Source organism: Bos grunniens, chromosome 15, assembly GCF_055505025.1.
Source record: "Bos grunniens cultivar Pamir isolate PY7600 chromosome 15, Bosgru_T2T1.0, whole genome shotgun sequence".
NCBI lineage: Eukaryota > Metazoa > Chordata > Mammalia > Artiodactyla > Bovidae > Bos > Bos grunniens.
Genome location: NC_141179.1, coordinates 81,890,260 through 81,907,741, shown reverse-complemented (window position 1 = coordinate 81,907,741; position 17,482 = coordinate 81,890,260). Strand labels below are relative to the sequence as shown.

General features: G+C 48.0%; 2 protein-coding genes across 3 annotated transcripts; one reads left to right on the top strand and one right to left on the bottom strand.

Moving 5' to 3' along the window:
- Positions 1–124: 124 nt before the first annotated feature.
- TMX2 (thioredoxin related transmembrane protein 2) lies at positions 125–8,827 on the bottom strand. Its single transcript, XM_086341834.1, has 8 exons — positions 8,620–8,827; positions 3,645–3,705; positions 3,299–3,412; positions 2,463–2,539; positions 2,132–2,238; positions 1,895–1,960; positions 1,686–1,815; positions 125–978 (listed from the first exon to the last, which is right to left on the bottom strand). Exons 1-8 carry the CDS (start codon positions 8,806–8,808, stop codon positions 832–834), a joined length of 891 nt encoding a protein of 296 aa, XP_086197960.1. The 5' UTR covers positions 8,809–8,827; the 3' UTR covers positions 125–831.
- Positions 8,828–9,234: 407 nt separating this feature from the next.
- MED19 (mediator complex subunit 19) lies at positions 9,235–17,191 on the top strand. Of its 2 annotated transcripts, none has more exons than XM_086341835.1 (5): positions 9,235–9,484; positions 15,080–15,336; positions 15,868–15,964; positions 16,276–16,370; positions 16,462–17,191. In XM_086341835.1, exons 1-5 carry the CDS (start codon positions 9,268–9,270, stop codon positions 16,528–16,530), a joined length of 735 nt encoding a protein of 244 aa, XP_086197961.1. In that variant the 5' UTR covers positions 9,235–9,267; the 3' UTR covers positions 16,531–17,191. The 2 variants fall into 2 exon arrangements, with proteins under 2 accessions (XP_086197961.1, XP_086197962.1); XM_086341836.1 differs by having other exon boundaries at positions 9,235–10,245.
- Positions 17,192–17,482: the final 291 nt, after the last annotated feature.

The following is a 17,482-nucleotide window of genomic DNA, read 5'->3' as shown; positions in this document are numbered from 1 at the left end:
GATGAGCTAATCAGGATGGCCTTTGAAATGAACATGGCAGAGTCCTCTGCAATTGCCTGGCTTTTCTAATGCAGGAGCGACCAACACTTCACTTGTAATGCATGAATCACACACAAAGGCAAAATAAAGTAATTCTCAGTCTCTTTATTGTGCAAAACCATCAACTGGGTGTGGGGAGGATGCAGGAGGGTTAAATGAGCCATCGTCCAGGGCCCACCACACAAAGGAAGTCTCCAACTTCTATTCCCCTTCTTCCCAATCTTCATAAAATACGTAGATTATTCAGTAATCTTCAAAGAGAAAAGTCTGTGGTTGAAGGTTTTTCCTTGGGACCGGTCACAGGCTTACACTTTTTTAAGTACAGGCCAGACTAAGCCAGAAGGGCCTAAAGGAGTAAGATTCCTTGAGGGGAAAATCTCAGCACTAACTCTGCACCTTGGCCTGTTTGTTAGGGTTTAATCTAGGCTAAGGAGGCTGCATGGCGCCACCGTGAGGAATGAGACCAGAGCCTGATGGAGACGTCGGGCAGCACATGGTGGTTGACGCACTGGCCCCGCTTGGAGGGCAAGCCTTCTCCCTCCACCAGACAAGATCTTTCCCTCCCTCCAGTGAAACAGCGGGCCGCAACAGTGGGGGCCTTCCGAGAGGGTGCCTGTCATTGCCCTGGATGCCTCTTAAAAGTCAGAAGCGATACCCTCCCCATCTAGGCATAGCCAAACAGGGGAAACATAAATAAAAGGCCCAGGTCTCAGGCAAGGCTTGTGGTTACACAAGGGCAGGGCCCCTGAGGTGCCAGGGACTGACAGGAGAGGAAGCACTGGAGCAGGGGTCCTATTTGTCCTTCTTGCTCTCCTCATCTGGCACGGCAGCAGGCACAGCGGCCACTGGCTGCTCCTCGGGGATCTTATCTCCAGCCTTTGACAGCTTCTTGGCCCGCTGATAGAGCTCATTCAAGTTGAATTCTCGGATCACATTCTCCTGTGCAAAAGGGACACACGCATCAGGTTCAAGCTGGAAGGGAGAGTCGTGTCTGGGAAGAAGTACAGTTGACCGTCGAACAGGGGTGTGGTTGGGGCACCGACCCTTTTGCAGTCAAAAATCCATGTATAACTATAGTCAGCCTTCCGCAACCACAGTCCGGCTCCAGCCGACCACGCAGGCTGCGCAGCACTGTAGTTTTTACTATTGAACAACATCCACACGAGCAGACCGACACAGTTCTGACTCGTTTGTGCAAAGGCCAACTGTATTTACACAGTCTAGGAAGGGAGGAAGCAAAGGACAGGAATCTAACCCAGATCTCTTTTTTGGGGGTACCTGAAAAAGTCAATTAATATTCACCTATTATGTGCCAGTCACTGTGCCAAGAATTATAGCTACATTATTTAATGTAATCTGCAAAACAAAACCTGTAAGCAAATGTTACCCTCTCCAATTTACTGCCAAGGAAACAGACTGTAAGAGCCACCGAAACTGAGTCTTAACTAATAACCGTTCCTTACTGCTATAATGTCTGGCACGTGGTAGGATAATTTGCTGAGTGAATCCATGAATGAGACCTAATAAACAGTCCACACTCTCAAAGCTTGTGGGCAAGTAGCAGAACTAGGAATCAAACCCAGGGTGCGCTCCAAACTGACCTCCTGTTCTACACCCTCCTGCGAACCACCTGCCCGCTCATGTACCTCCGAGAACGTCCAAGAGACAGCCCGGCCCTTCTTGTCGATCTGCGGCCGCCGCATAACCTCCTTCCCACCTTGGAACAGGATCAGGGTAGGCAGCTGCTTGGTGAGGGGTGACGTGCTCACCTTGTACCTGCAGGATCCAGAAGGTTCTCTGTAAGTGCATCTGCGTGTATCGCCCCAGGGGACCCCCTGCCCAGGCCCTCACATACCGTGTACTAACGTCAGTGTAGCGTCCAACGTCCACCTTCCCAAAATTCAGCCCCGTACAGTTGTATCTGGGAGGAATGTATTGTTTCACAAGATGAGAGAGAAGGAATCAATGAAACAGAGGCACAGATACCTGAGGGTGGGGCAGGAGTGCCTTTGGTTGCAGTGTGCAAAAACCAAGGCCAAACCAACGAGAGGGAAGGGACAATTTCTACCGCCCCTCCCTCTGTCCCACTCACTTGAGCGAGAGGTCAGCGTAGATAGGGGCAAATGACTGGCAGTCACTAGACCAGTTGGCGAAGAACTCCACGATCCAAGTGACCCTCTTGTCCCGCTCCAGCTCCTCCTGCCACACACAGAGAGGAAACGGTGAACTGAATTACACAGGCTCCTGGAAGATTCAGACTTTAGCACCTAACTCCTCATCTCGGCTTCCCCATACCTCTGTAGACCCCACAATGAACCAGTGCCCTTGAATTCCATCCTGAAGCACGGCTGTTCCTCTGAGTAGGGAGCGCAATGACAAAATCACCCCCAAGGCACCCAGGAACGGGGAAGAAGAGTACTCACATCAATGGTTTTGTCACTGAAGTACTTGATGTACTCAGGGCCCATATACAGGGGGGGTTTGCAGGTCATCAGGAACACTAAACACAGAAAAAGGGTGTCACAGGTGTTAACTGCAAAGTGGCACTCGCCATCTACCTCTGTAAGGATTAAGTCACACGCGCCCGCAGCTGCCGACCTTCAACACCCTCTGAAGGAGCTCAGGGTGCAGAGCAGAAACGAGGCGCCCTGCGCTCAGGGAAAAACTGGCAGTACGGGTCTTCCGATAGTTAAATATTCTCAGGAGCCGATTTTATGAGCTCAATTCGTGTATCTCCTCACATCTAGAAAAGCACCAAGATTCTTTATGGTGACAACGGTTTCTCGTGACTGGCAGAAAGCTTCATGAGACTAGCACACACTTTCTATAAAAACATATGCTGACTGCATGTACTCCCCCCTTCGCCAAAATCAAATACACACTGTCCTTTCGTCCCACCTCTCTGGACCAGTTCCTCAGAGCTAACTGAGGTGCTGTCTCCCAGCCTGCAGGCCTCGTTTTCCCCCAATTAAAACTTACCTTGCAGCTCTCATGTTGTGCATGTTAAGTCAGCACAGAAAACATATAAGGCCTTGAGTAGGGGATTTACTTTCAAACCAACCCAAAGATTCCAAGTACCAAAGAGTGCGTTTTGTAGACATACACAGACACATTCCCTTCCTCTTAAAATACAATCTCTGTAGGTTCTCACCATCTGAGTCTCACAGTTAATTGGTTATAAGCTATGGAAGACAGGTATGGAGAAACTGGTTTGGTGCTGGAATTTGGTTCCCACAACCAAGTCTTACACTCTCCTTACCTATGCAGAGTGTGATATAAAGCAGGCCCATACGGATATCCAGGCGGAAGAAAAGAATCGCATTGGCCACCTTACTAAACATGAAGATGTTGCCTATATGCTGTTCCACGGTGACTGAAACACAAAGATGTCAGAGGTCAGGCTGGGCTGCGTGCTCCCATGTTCTATTATTTGTCCCTCTCCTTGGAATACTTTGAAACGGGAGAGGGGGGAGAGGATAAAAGTCTAAGGTCAAATTCAGCCTTGGCAGAGAATGAGGGACAAGTTCACCAAGTTATGCCCCTCTCATAACATGAGGGGAAGACTCCGGAGGTCCTTGGTCTGAACCGCGGGAAACCACACTTACTGGACCTGCGGTTCTTCATCATCACGATGGCGCTGAGAAACATCAGGATCTCCACTTCTCTCTGGAACAGAATCAGAGCGTCAGGAATGGCATGAATGGAAACGATTTGGGTGACCAAGGGAGCCAAATATGTGATACAAACCAACAGAGAAAAAATGAACGAAGATCCAAACTGGGAATGCTAACAGTAGAGAAATGACAGGACTCAGCTAAGCAGCAGTGCTGGCTTCCCAGGTGCGCTAGTGGTACAGAACTCACCTGCCAACGCAGGAGACACAGAGGGGCGGGTTTAATCCTGGGTTGGGACAATCCCCTGGAGAAGGGCATGGCAACTCCAGTATTCTTGCCTGGAGAATCCCATGAACAGAGGAGCCTAGAGGGCTACAGTCCACGGGGTCGAAAAGAGTCAGACACAACTGAAGTGACTTAGCACGCACAAGGGGTAGTGGGGAAAACACCAGTCAGAAGATCCAGGCTCCAATTCTACCACTACCACAAACTGCCTGTTGCCTTTCAGCAAAGTACTTCACCTGGGAGCACGGGCTTCCCTAACTGAGGATTAAAGAAGATAAGAAGTATGAAACAGTTATATAAAGTATATGGTGTAAAACTGTAAGATACTACAATCAACTCAGCATGACTCTGGTACAATATAACTTTCCCAGGTAAACTTTCTCAATCATTCCCATCAGTACAACAGATGGTTATTCCATTTGTTTGGTTTTAAGGTAAAACATTCCTCTCCACCTAATATTCAGTGATAATCCATGAACCTTGAATATAACCTGAGAGCTGAAGGAGGCCCTTCAAACCTCTCAGAGGGACTTTCAGTACCACTAGTGTGCTGTTCGTCCTCACCTTCCAGAAGGTAAGTTGCATGTGAGTTAAGTGAGACAGACAATGAAAATGACAAAGACGCAAACTTCAAAGAGTAAAGACTGCAGTGAAGAGTAACAAGGACTTTGTGAGAGATTGCACACGGGGAGGGCCTTCTGTAGACTGGAGGGTTTGAGGCGTTCCATACCTTTCTGTTAGTCATACAGGATCCAAATCATTATTTCAGACAGAACCAATTAACTGTGATTTACGGCTGGCAATCAGGGACCTAGGTTTTTAGCCTCAGTCTCCAACAAAAAGCAACTGACTGGATTTAGAAATGGACATTGAATGTGTGGGGCGGGGGGTGTAGGTAGGAAATATGACAGACCTTAATAAATATTCCACCCGAGTAGAAATTAGGAAGAGTTTTCAAGAATGAAACTGGCTTTAAATTTATAATAGCCAGGACATGGAAGCAACCTAGATGTCCATCAGCAGATGAATGGATAAGAAAGCAGTGGTACATATACACAATGGAGTATTACTCAGCCATTAAAAAGAATACATTTGAATCAGTTCTAATGAGGTGGATGAAACTGGAGCCTATTATACAGAGTGAAGTAAGCCAGAAGGAAAAACACCAATACAGTATACTAACGCATATATATGGAATTTAGAAAGATGATAACAATAACCCTGTGTACGAGACAGCAAAAGTGACGCTGATGTACGGAACAGTCTTATGGACTCTGTGGGAGAGGGAGAGGGTGGGAAGATTTGGGAGAATGGCATTGAAACATGTAAAATATCACGTATGAAACAAGATGCCAGTCCAGGTTCAATGCACGATACTGGATGCTTGGGGCTGGTGCACTGGGACGACCTGGAGGGATGGTATGGGGAGGGAGGAGGGAGGAGGGTTCAGGAGGGGGAGCACATGTATACCTGTGATGCATTCATTTTGATGTTTGGCAAAACTAATACAATTACGTAAAGTTTAAAAATAAAATAAAATTTAAAAAAAAAAGTGGCTTTTATAATTATGCAAAGATTTAAAAGAGAATTATGCCCAATCAGGAGACCAAAGACAGGACTAAAAGGAATATACTCTAAAGACAGAATGTGTCTGTGGTAAAGACCAGCCATGTATACTCCAAACTTTACTTCCTTCTTCTCCTGGACATACTGCATCTAGGGAGAACTGTGTGACCAGCACTCCTAAACGCACTGTGAGCAGAAGTGACGCACCACTTCTGTGCCTAAGCAGTTAAGAAAGGGGATGCACATCCTTGCAGGACAGCTTTCTTTGTCCACCTGCTGGCATGGTGCTGGGATGATCTTAAGGCCATCAGTAGGAGACAGGACGAGACTGGGTTCCAGAATAACTGCATAAACAAGAGCTCCCTTGGTTGTTTGCTTGTTTATTCACCGTTTTAAACTTTTTTTTAAAGCTAATTTTATCTTTACTTGTTTTTGGCTGTGCCCGGCCTTTGTTGCTAGGCAGGCTTTTCCCTCATGGGGGTGAGCAGGCTTCTCACTGGGGTGGCCCCCTCATGGCAGAGCACGAGTTCTAGGGCACGTGGGCTTCAGGAAAGCAGTGCGGCTCCCGGGCTCCAGAGCACAGGCTCAGTAGCTATGCGCACCAGCTGAGCTGCGCCACACCACGTGGAATCCTTCCTGACTGGGGATCAAACCTGTGTCTCTTGCATTGACAGGTGGATTCTTTACCACCGAGTAACCAGCGTAGCCCTGTTTCAAACTTTTTATTAAGGAAATTCTCAAACACACACCAAATCAGAGAGGATACTGAAGGGTGGCAGAATACGCCACTCCCAAGTACGCCATTTTGGCATAAGGATTATTTTGAGTCTAAAGGCAACTGATGAGAAGTAAAATAAAGAAAAGCTCCATGCCCTTCCCTTACGTGTCTAAGAGTAGGACAAAAATTTACCTTCTTTACCAAGGACAAAACTAATCAGGGGAGATAACTTTAGATGCTATCAGCCTGGAGATAGCGCCAGAGGGATCTACCGTAACAAACTCGCCTTTATCTACCATCAGTTTACCTTTCCAATTTTCAGCTCCTGCAAACCTAAAACTCCTTCCTTCTTCATCCTGTCATTTCTCCACAAATCTATTGTTCTTTGTTGAAGATGCCATATAAGCTGGAATTCTAAGCCTCTTTGTCACTGATTTTTCCCTGGGTATCTCCCTTGTACACAAGTTACACATGTTAATAAACGTGTTTGTATTTTAATTGACTTCAATCTGTCTTTTATTACAGTAGTCTCAGGCAAGACCTCAGAAGGGCAAAGGGAAAATTATCTTCCGCCTCCTACAATACCCTAGTAAACCCCTAATACTCAGTTTCAATAGTAATATTTTGCCAATATGGCAAAATATTTCATCTACGCTACCCATTTCTTTTGCTGAAGAAACTTAAAAGCAAATTGCAACTGTATCATTTTGACTATAAAGATTTCAGTACATACTGCTTACAGATAAGAACTTCTTTCTTAAACTAAAATACCATTATCATATCTAACAAAATTAATACTACTTCCTTGTTGTTATCTAATACTTGGCCCTTATTCAAACTCAAAGGTTGTGGGTGTATGTGCTTACACACTCAGTCCTGTCTGACTCTTTGCAGCCCCATGTACTGAAGCCTGCCAGGCTCCTCTGTCCATGAGATTTCCCAGGCAAGAATACTGGAGTGGGTTGCCATTTCCTTCTGCAGAGGATCTTCCCAACCCAGGGATCAAACCCTAGTCTCTGCACTGGCAAGTAGATTCTTCACTGCTGAGCCACCAGGGAAGTCACATCCTTGCTAACACTATCTACCTTAATACTGTAACTTCCAAATCACCAGGCTAAATGAGTAAAACACAGATTTTCCAGGAAGACAAACAGTTATGAGTACTATATAGTTAAAAAAAAAAAATAACAGAGTAAAAAGAAAACATAACACCTTCCAGTATTTTGCATATAATTAGGGAAGAGTATTCAGAGAAATTAATTGCATAAAAAGTCCCTTTTATAAAAATCTTTATTTCCATCCACTTACATGTTTCTTATTTTGGTTAAAGTGGGATAGATAAAAATAGGATCTTTTGAAGAAGATGGCTACATCTGAGCTAATTAATAACACTGGGAAAGGATAGAGTATGAAAAAGTGTGAAGAATAAAAAGTAAGGAAGCAGGTTCTGTTAAAGTTCAAGACTCATTTGGGCCTTTGGGAAAAAAAGACAAAAACTCAGGTGACTGTCTTTCCTCAGTACATGTATGTGGCTATTCAGCAGAGGGCAGAAAGCTTCAACTTATTTTACACTTTTTTTTTCCCCTTAAAACATGCAGAATCTTAGTTCCCTGACCAGCGATGGAACCCAGGCCCCCTGCAAGTTAAGTACAGAGTCTTAACCCCTGGGCCACCAGGGAAGCCCCTCAAGTTATTTTTCTGAGTGGTCCCTCCATTCCAGTTCAGGGAGGACTGCAAGAGGCTTGAGACGGATTTCTTTACGTTTTTTTTTTTTTTTTTTTTACAATTCCATTTCCATAGGCCTAACAATTTTATTTATTTTTACATCCGCAGTATGCGGCACAGAGCCCAGCACACAGTCCGCCCTGTGAGACTGTTAACTTAATTTTAAGAAACGGCTGTGTGCTGTTACCATGGCTGAAGACTGGTTGCAAATCCTCGTCGCTCACTAGCTGTGTGACCTTGGACGAATCTCCTAACCACGCCAAGATCCGTTTCTTCATCAATGAAACGAGAATACCAGAGATACTACTTGCCTTGTACAACTCACTGGTTCCTCAACAGGCTTTACTAACGAGCAACACTGGAGGAGAGTGCGAGTGCCCAGTTTGGGGAGGACTCTGGTCGAGCATGGACTGGGCGGTGGGAAGGAGCTTGGACTCAAAAGGCAGAAGGCTTAGACTGTTGGGCGAGCTAACCGGCTGCTTTCCCACCCTAAACCAGAGGAGGTTTAGGCTGGATAACAATCCACGCCCTACACTCTTAGTAGTCTGTCAAGTCCGCTAAGAGGCCCGGAACCTGAGGCGTTCTCAAAACAGCCAGCCTCGGGGCTCCCGGCTGCGACCACCAGGGCGGGGACAGTCAAGGTCGTGGGGTCCCGAGGAGGGGGTCGCTCACCCAGTCAAAGTCACAAGGGTTGCCGTCTTCGCGTTGCGTGGGGAGACTTTCGCAGACAGGGGGCAGCTTCCTCACGAGTAGGAAGGCAGCAGAGAGCAGGGCTGACAAAAAGTAGTAAGGTCGGGCCAGCCATCGTGAAAGTCGCGGGACCGAATACACGAGAGCAATTAAAGGCGCTAGGACCGCCATCTTTCCGGCCCCCTGAGGCGCCGGCCGCTCTCTTCGGCTTCCGTAGGTCTGGTCCCGCCTCTCTCACCATTGAAGGTTTCCATTGGGCCAAGTGTCAGATGCCCCGCCTCTGGACCCGGAACTAGATCTCTGATTGGCCCCTACGGCAGGCAAGGAAGGTGAGAAAGGGATTTGATATGTTATTGGCTAACCTAACTGTCGCTTTTTCTACCTAAGTCATTTCATTGGTTTCAAGCGATTGCTGCGAGCGGAGGCCTCGGAAAATTTAATAAAGTTAAGGAGTATTTCCGGAACGTTCTCAGAAGGCGACGGAAGTCGTTGCCGGAAGAAGGTAGGCAGGGCCAGAGGCAGTCCAATGGTAAACGGCTCCTGGAGGAAAAGGGCAGTACCCGGTGAAAAGATTAACCAATGAGAATCATTAACGCCAGACACCGGGACGGCGCCGGGGCGGAGGGGACGATGGAGAATTTCACGGCGCTGTTCGGGGCCCAGGCTGACCCTCCACCTCCCCCAGCGGCACTCGGCTTCGGACCCGGGAAGCCGCCCCCTCCGCCGCCGCCGCCTCCGGGCGGGGGGCCTGGTCCGGCCCCGCCCCCGACCGCCGCCTCGGCCCCTCCCGGGAGCGACAAGTCGGCGGCAGGCTGCGGCCCCTTCTACCTAATGAGGGAGCTGCCAGGTGAGTCCGAGGCGCGGCCGAAGCCGGCCAATCTGATCGCCGCGAGGTGGGGCTGGGCGTGGCTCCTAGACGCCAAGGGAGGTGAGGGGTAGCCCGGGCGGCGGGTTCGGAGATTTCGGAACTCCGTGTCGGAAAGGACTGCGAATTCACGGCCAAAGGCACGACAGGAATTCTCGGGATGGACTGGGAATGAGAAGAATGGGGCTCTGTGGCCGCCTTTCACGCTCCGCCCTGCCTCTGACCCTGACGGTGGTTTTATGACTCCCTAAAAATTACTCTGGTGGTTCAGATGGTAAAGAATTCGCCTGCAATGCGGGAGACTGGGGTTTGAGCCCTCAGGCGGGAAGATCCCCTGGAGAAGGAAAAGGCTACCCACTCCAGTATCCCTGCTTGGAAAATTCCATGGACGGAACAGCCTGGCGGGCTACAGTCGATGGGGTCTCAGAGAGTTGGACACGACTGAGCGGCTAACTCTGAAAAAGCACCCAGGGTTCGAGTTTGGAATTTGAGAGTCCTGATTTAACATCCTTGCGGACCTAGTTCCACATCTGCTTCCAACTTCCTGTTGGTTTGTTGCCTTTTTTCTCTGGGCCTGGAAACAAGTGAATAGAATTGGACCAGATTCTTTCATTCAAAAAATATTTCGTTGAGCACCTATTCTGTGTACCAAGGGGTATTGTACACTGAAGATACAGCTGTGAACAAGGCTGACAGTATCCTTGCCTGTTTGGGAGTTTACGTGCCCATGGAGGAGGCAAAAGGTACAGGGTGAAATCGCATAGCAGTTATGGCTGTAGGAAAAAAAAATGTAATAAAGATTTAAGGGAGCGGAACTGAGAAGGCAATGGCACCCCACACCAATACTCTTGCCTGGAAAATCCCATGGACGGAGGAGCCTGGAAGGCTGCAGTCCATGGGGTCCCTGAGGGTAGGACAGGACTGAGCGACTTCACTTTCACTTTTCACTTTCATGCATTGGAGAAGGAAATGACAACCCAGTCCAGTGTTCTTGCCTGGAGAATCCCAGGGACGGGGGAGCCTGGTGGGCTGCCGTCTATGGGGTCGCACAGAGTCAGACACGACTGAAGTGACTTAGCAGCAGCAGCAGCTGCTTTAGCTAGAGTGATCAGAGAAGCTCTCTCTGAGTAGGTTACTTTAGAGTTAAAATGTAAGCGCAGAGAAAGAGCTAGCCATTCATGAGTGGGAGAAGGGATAACTGGATACAAAAAAAATTTGAAATCAACAGCCCCAATGTGAGAAAAATCTTGTAATGTTTGAGGGACAGAAGATCAGCTGGACTCCAGTAAAGTGAACAGAGGAGTGATAGGAGATAAAGTGAGAGTGGTAGGCAGAGGCCTGTATTACACATTTAGATTTTAACGTAGTATTGACCAGAAACGTGTCAATACATTTTTTAGAGAGTGAAACCATTAACTTCACTGTGGGAAGTTGTTAACGCTTAAAATTGATCAAGGATTCATTATACAACTTATCATTGACATTATCATTTGCATTTTGCTCTGTTAGGTTTTTATTCCAGCCTTGTGCACCTTATAAACACAAGTTTATTTTCATAAAATTTTAAAAAGTGACACATCATGGAATTTTGAGTGAAGAAAATTTTTTCAGTGAATTTTATGCAGATACTTTGTCTTATTGTCCAAGCAACATATTTACTAGTGTTTCAGAAGATGATAGTTGTTCCGAATATAGTTCTGATTCAGACGATGTAACTATTAGACCAACAAAGAGACAAAAAACCTTAGTGATTGTTTTCTGATACGGAAAGTGCAAATGAAACTCATGGTGCTGGAGAAGACTTTACAGGTGTGTCAGCTGTAATTATTGAATGTAATAATGCAAAGGACTTCCCTGGTGGCTCAGACGGTAAAGCGTCTGTCTACAATGCAGGAGACCCGGGTTCAATCTCTGGGTTGGGAAGATCCCCTGGAGAAGGAAATGGCAATCCACTCCAGTACTATTGCTTGGAAAATCCCATGGTCAGAGGAGCCTGGTAAGCTATAGTCCATGGGGTCGCAAAGTGGTGGTGAAATAGCTGAATTAATTATCGCGTTAGTTTGTGCAAAAATCCCCCTTTCACTTACTGCTTAGTGGTCCAGGAAAGAGATGGTTTGGACTAGGCGATAGCAGTGGAGGAAAGAAGTAAATGGATGCAGGATAAATGTTAGAGGTAGAACTGACAGGAATGAAGGATTGAATATAGAAGTGGAGGAGAGAGGAATTGAGGATGATTTCGAATTTTTGGCTTGAATAACAGGGTTGATGGTAGTGCTGAGGTCAGGAAAGAACAAGTTTGAGGAGGTGGAGATCAGGTCATTTTAGACGTTAGTCTCGGGGACGTCTTTCAGTTCATCCCACGTCCATAGCTTTGACTGTACGGACCTTTATCAGCAAAATGTCTCTGCTTTTTTAAAATGCTGTCTAGGTTTATCATAGCTTTCCGTTCAAGAAGTAAGCGTCTTTTAATTTCATGGCTGCAGTCACCATCTGCAGTGATTTTGGAGCCCAAGAAAATAAGTCTGTCACTGTCTGCGTTGTTTCTCCATCTATTTGCCATGAAGTGATGGGACCTGATGCCATGATCTTAGTTTTTTCAGTGTTGAGTTTTAAGCCAACTTTTTCACTCTCTTTCACCCTCATCAAGAGGCTCTGTAGTTCCTCTTCACTTTCTGCCATTAGAGTGGTGTCATCTATCTGAGGTTGTTGCTCTTTATCCTAGCAGTCTTGATTCCAGCTAGTGATGTTTCAGTAAGATGTTTATACGTTCAACCACGAATGTAAGTCGAAGGAATTTGAGCTTTTTCCTGAGGGAATGGGAAACCATTAAGATTTTTGAACTGAGTACAGCTTCTAAAGGTATCTGGAGAATATGGGTGCCATGTACTAAAATAAAGGAACCATGAGTGAGGTGGGGAAGATTCGGAGGTAAAGAATCCAGGGAATCCCCTGACAGTCCCGTGGTCAGGGTGCCGTGCTTCTGCAAGGGGTTTGATCCACGGTCAGGGAGCTACAATCCCATAAGCCTCCTGGTGCAGCCAAAAAAAAAAAACTGAATCTGCAATGAATTAAGAGAATGTTGGAAATGGAAGATTAGTTTTCAGGAGTGGAATCAGGACTGAGGAGAGAGATTTATAAATCATCTTCATAGAACTGATGGGCAAAACAGAACATCGGATGGACTCTTTTAGGTTAAAGAATTTAGAAAAAGCGCAGAGTGGGGAAACGGAAGGAGGCAGTGCTGATATGAGAAGCACTGGGCCCCTGAGCCCCCTGCCATTACGCGGCCCATTCTTCAGCGACAGCTGGCGCAGAAGACAGCGCAACAGAATAGGGTAAGGCCTGTCAACAGGGAGGAAAAATACCGTGTTCATTTAATGTTTATGGAGCACCGGTGACACATGAGTGAACAAGGCATTTTTCTCAGCCCTCGGTGGGCTGATAGCTCAGAAGCTGAGTTTTCTCAAGTGAATGATTATAAACAAGTCACTTCTGTCATTTGGACCCCGCGTGTTCATCATAACTAGACTATGAAGTTGTAGGTTAGATATTTCTACTCTCACCGCTGGACCCTAGTTAAATTACTAAGAGGAGAGTGAAAAAGCTGGCTTGAAATGCAACATTCAAAAAAACGAAGATTGTGGCATCCAGTCCATCACTTCATGGCAAATAGAAGGCGAAAAAGTGGAAGCAGTGACAAATTTTATTTTCCTGAGCTCCAAAATCACTGCAGATGGTGACTGCAGCCATGAAATTAAAAGGCACTTGCTCCTTGGAAGGACAGCTGTGGCAAACCTAGGCAGTGTACCCAAAAGCAGAGACATCACTTTGCTGACAGAGGTCTGTCTAGTCTAGTCAAAGCTGTGGTTTTTCCAGTGGTCATGTATGGATGTGAGTTGGACATAAAGAAGGCTGAGCACCAAAGAGTTGATGCTTTTGAACTGTGGTGTTGGAGAAGATTCTTGAGAGTGCCTTGGACTGCAAGGAGATCCAACCAGTCCATCCTAAAGGAAATCAACCCTGAATATTCATTGGAAGGAGTGACGCTAAAGCTGAAGCTCCAATACTTTGGCCACCTGATGGAAAGAGCCAACTCATTGGAAAAGACCCTGATGCTGGGAAAGACTGAAGGGACAAGAGAAGAGGGCGGCAGAGGGTGAGATAGTTGGACGCATCGCTGACTCGATGGACATGAGTCTGAGCAAACTCCAGGAGACAGTGAAGCACAGGGGAGCCTGGCGTGCTGTGGTCCACAGGGTCTCAAAGAGTTGGACACGACTTAGTGACTGAACAGCAACAACAGCAATTCTTTGAAAAAAGTCAGCCATGAAATGTTTATACTGATGATGCCTTCCACTTACAGACTTTATACTTTTCAATATGTTTTCATTTGAACCTTGAAAAAACATTGTTTTTTTTTTAAAACATTAAGTTTAACATTATGATAGATTCCATAGATAAACAGAAACAGGCATATACAGGATTATAATTTTAGTTGCCCAACTTCTAATCAGACATTTCTTTCTTCTAGGCAGAGCTATCATATCTGGTATTATAGGAAGAGTAAAGATGGTGGTAACAAAAGTTACCAGCAGTAGCTAGAAAAATCTGTTTTTCTCTGTAAAGGTGACTGGAGTTTCTTGCTAGTTTAAAAAAAAAAGGAAGCAAGACACTCACCACTGGGTAATGCTATGCTATGCTATGCTATGCTAAGTCACTTCAGTCGTGTCCGACTCTGTGCGACCCCATAGACGGCAGCCCACCAGGCTCCCCCGTCCCTGGGATTCTCCAGGCAAGAACACTGGAGTGGGTTGCCATTTCCTTCTCCAATGCATGGAAGTGAAAAGTGAAAGTGAAATCGCTCAGTCCTGTCCGACTCTTAGCGACCCCATGGATTGCAGCCTACCAGGCTCCTCCGTCCATGGGATTTTCCAAGCAAGAGTACTGTAATAGTCGGCCTTAAGCATGGTTGTAGCTGAGCTGTGAGGTTAAATTATTCTAGTCACAGCCAGAAGTATTAACTTCTCATTAGCATATTGATGAAACACAGAGCAATGTTTAGCACAGATTATAAGCACTGTATGTTATTACTCTGGTTAGACTGTCTCCTTGATTGGGTTAAAGCGGTTTCCACCACTGCCCTATTTGGATTTTTGCCTATTTTTTCTCCTCATTCCAACCTACCATTCTATAGTATAGTATTTTTAGTGTTTGTTATGTGTTATTTATTCTTGCTATTTCTTACTCAATAATAACTTTTCTTTATTGGTAATTCTAATTTAAAGATTCCTTATTTAGGTTAAAATATAGTCTTTCACTTTCCCTTCTAGGTCAGTGAATTAAAAAAAAAACTTTATTTTTGGAAAAGACCCTGATGCTGGGAAAGATTGAGGGCAGGAGAAGAGGGCTGCAGAGGATGAGATGGTTGGATGGCATCACCAACTGAGTGGACATCAATTTGAGCAAACTCCAGGAGATAGTGAAGGACAGGGGTCGCAGAGTCAGACGCGACTGAACAGCTACACAACAGCTCTTGGAACTGATTCTTCTCCTTTCTCTTCTCCCTGTATCCTCCAGGCAGCACGGAGCTGACAGGCAGCACTAACCTGATCACACACTACAACCTGGAGCATGCCTATAATAAATTCTGTGGGAAGAAAGTGAAGGAGAAACTGAGTAACTTCCTGCCCGACCTACCCGGGATGATTGATCTGCCTGGTTCCCATGACAACAGCAGCCTGCGCTCCCTCATTGAGAAGCCCCCTATCCTTGGGGGCTCTTTCAATCCCATCACAGGGACCATGCTGGCTGGCTTCCGCCTGCACACCGGCCCGGTGCGTGCCCTCCTGGGGAGGAGGGGTGCAGGGGGGAGGCCCGGTGCGTGCCCTCCTGGGGAGGAGAGGGGCAGAGGGGAGGCCCGGTGCATGCCCTCCTGGGGAGGAGGGGTGCAGGGGGGAGGCCCAGTGCGTGCCCTCCTGGGGAGGAGAGGGGCAGCGGGGAGGCCCGGTGCGTGCCCTCCTGGGGAGGTGGGGGGCAGGGGGGAGGCCTGCTGCGTGCCCTCCTGGGGAGGAAGAGGGCAGGGGGGAGGCCCGGTGCGTGCCCTCCTGGGGAGGTGGGGGGGAGGTGGGGGGCAGGGGGGAGGCCTGCTGCGTGCCCTCCTGGGGAGGAAGAGGGCAGGGGGGAGGCCCGGTGCGTGCCCTCCTGGGGAGGTGGGGCTAGGGACGGAGGCCCGAAGGCTTCACGATGGTGGTCCTCCCCGCGTCTGTACCTAACATACTGCGCAGAGCAGGTGATGGGAGCAGAGCGGATGACGGGAAGGGGGTTTCCGCCCTCTGGTCACTCAGCCCTTCCTTCGGCTCCTTCAGTTGCCGGAGCAGTGCCGCCTGATGCATATTCAGCCGCCTAAGAAGAAGAATAAGCAGAAGCACAAGCAGAGCCGCACCCAGGACCCCGTCCCCCCAGGTAAGAAGCTGCTGTCTTCCAGGCTGGAAAGCCACATGCTCTGAGTCTGGTTTGACCTTCCTCAGTTAAAAGCTCAGTTAAGTTCCTCAAGAGCCCTGGACTCCCAGCTTCTCCTTAGAGAAAAAGCTGACATAATGCAGCCCCCCGGGCAGGCGGGAACTCGGGCCGGGGCTTCAGCGGAGCCTCTGAACGCGTCCTGGTTGCGCGGAGAGAAGCAGCGCCCTGGACTAGGGGTTTTCCTCACATCCCAGAGCTCTAGCGGTGCAGAATTTGGGGCCCGACCCGTGACGGGCACCTCGTATCCCCCCCAGAGACGCCGTCTGATTCAGATCACAAGAAGAAGAAAAAGAAAAAAGAAGAGGACCCTGAGCGGAAGAGGAAGAAGAAAGAAAAGAAGAAGAAGAAGGTGCGGTAGGAGCCTGTGGCGGCGGCCTGGGAGTCCCTGTCGGGCCCTCGGTAGAGGTCCCTCCTCTTCCTCTGCCCTCCTTTCCTTCCAGAACCGACACAGCCCGGAGCACCCTGGGATGGGCAGCTCTCAGGCTAGCAGTAGCAGCAGCCTCCGCTAAGGGCCGGCGGACCCTGCCAGGAGGACTTCCCTGCTGGGCTGGAGGCGGCCCGGGTCAGCGCCGGGTGCAGGGATGGAAGCCGGTCAGCCGGAGGAGCCTACAGGGACAGGCTGGGCTCCCGGCGGCCTCCACCCGCCTCGCTTTCTCGCGGACACCTCTTCCCCTCCCAGGAAGCTTTCTGTTCACCTCTTGTGTGCAGTTTGTCTGATGTAGGACTTGGTCTGATTTGTTAGGATTTTTATTCTCTTAAAATTGCATTTATCAAACTGGCTGAAGCGTGGCTGCCTGTCAGGAGGTAAGTGCCTTTCTGTGGGAGTCAGGGTGTAAGCCAAGGTGTGCTGAGGTCTGAGGGGGCTCGGACCTTGCATGGGATGGTCTCCTCAGCAGGTGGGGCAGCCGCCCGAGATCGGGGAGCAGGGTCCAGAAGCGGAGTGTGCCGACGCCTTCCTGCCCCAGGCTCGTTACCTCCCTGTCTCTAAGGTTGCCAGCTAGTGCCTGGGTGACCTTCCTGCTTAAGGCTGGCTGTGTCCTAGGTCAGTTCATGTGGCAACTTGGTAGTTGATGGAGCGAGCACCCAAGAAGTGAATTTCAGCAAGGTTGCTTCTTGGTCAACCCTGTGTTTTTTTTTAAAAAAAATAAATTTGTTGCAAGCAAAGGTAAATGATTCTCTTTATAATAAGAACTACTTTTGATCTTTGTCACTCCTTAAGACAGTGAAATTATTTGGCTCATGTGAATGCCTATCTAAGCTTCTAAGACAACAACAAAAAAGGCAGCCTAAACTAGCGAGCTCCCAAATCTTTGGCTACCTGATGCAAAGAGCCAACTCAGTGGAAAAGATGCTGATGCTAGGAAAGATTGAGGGCAAGAGAAGGGACCAGCAGAGGACGAGAGGGTTGGTTGGGTGGCATCACTGACTCATGGACGTGACTTTGAGTGAACTTGGAGAGAC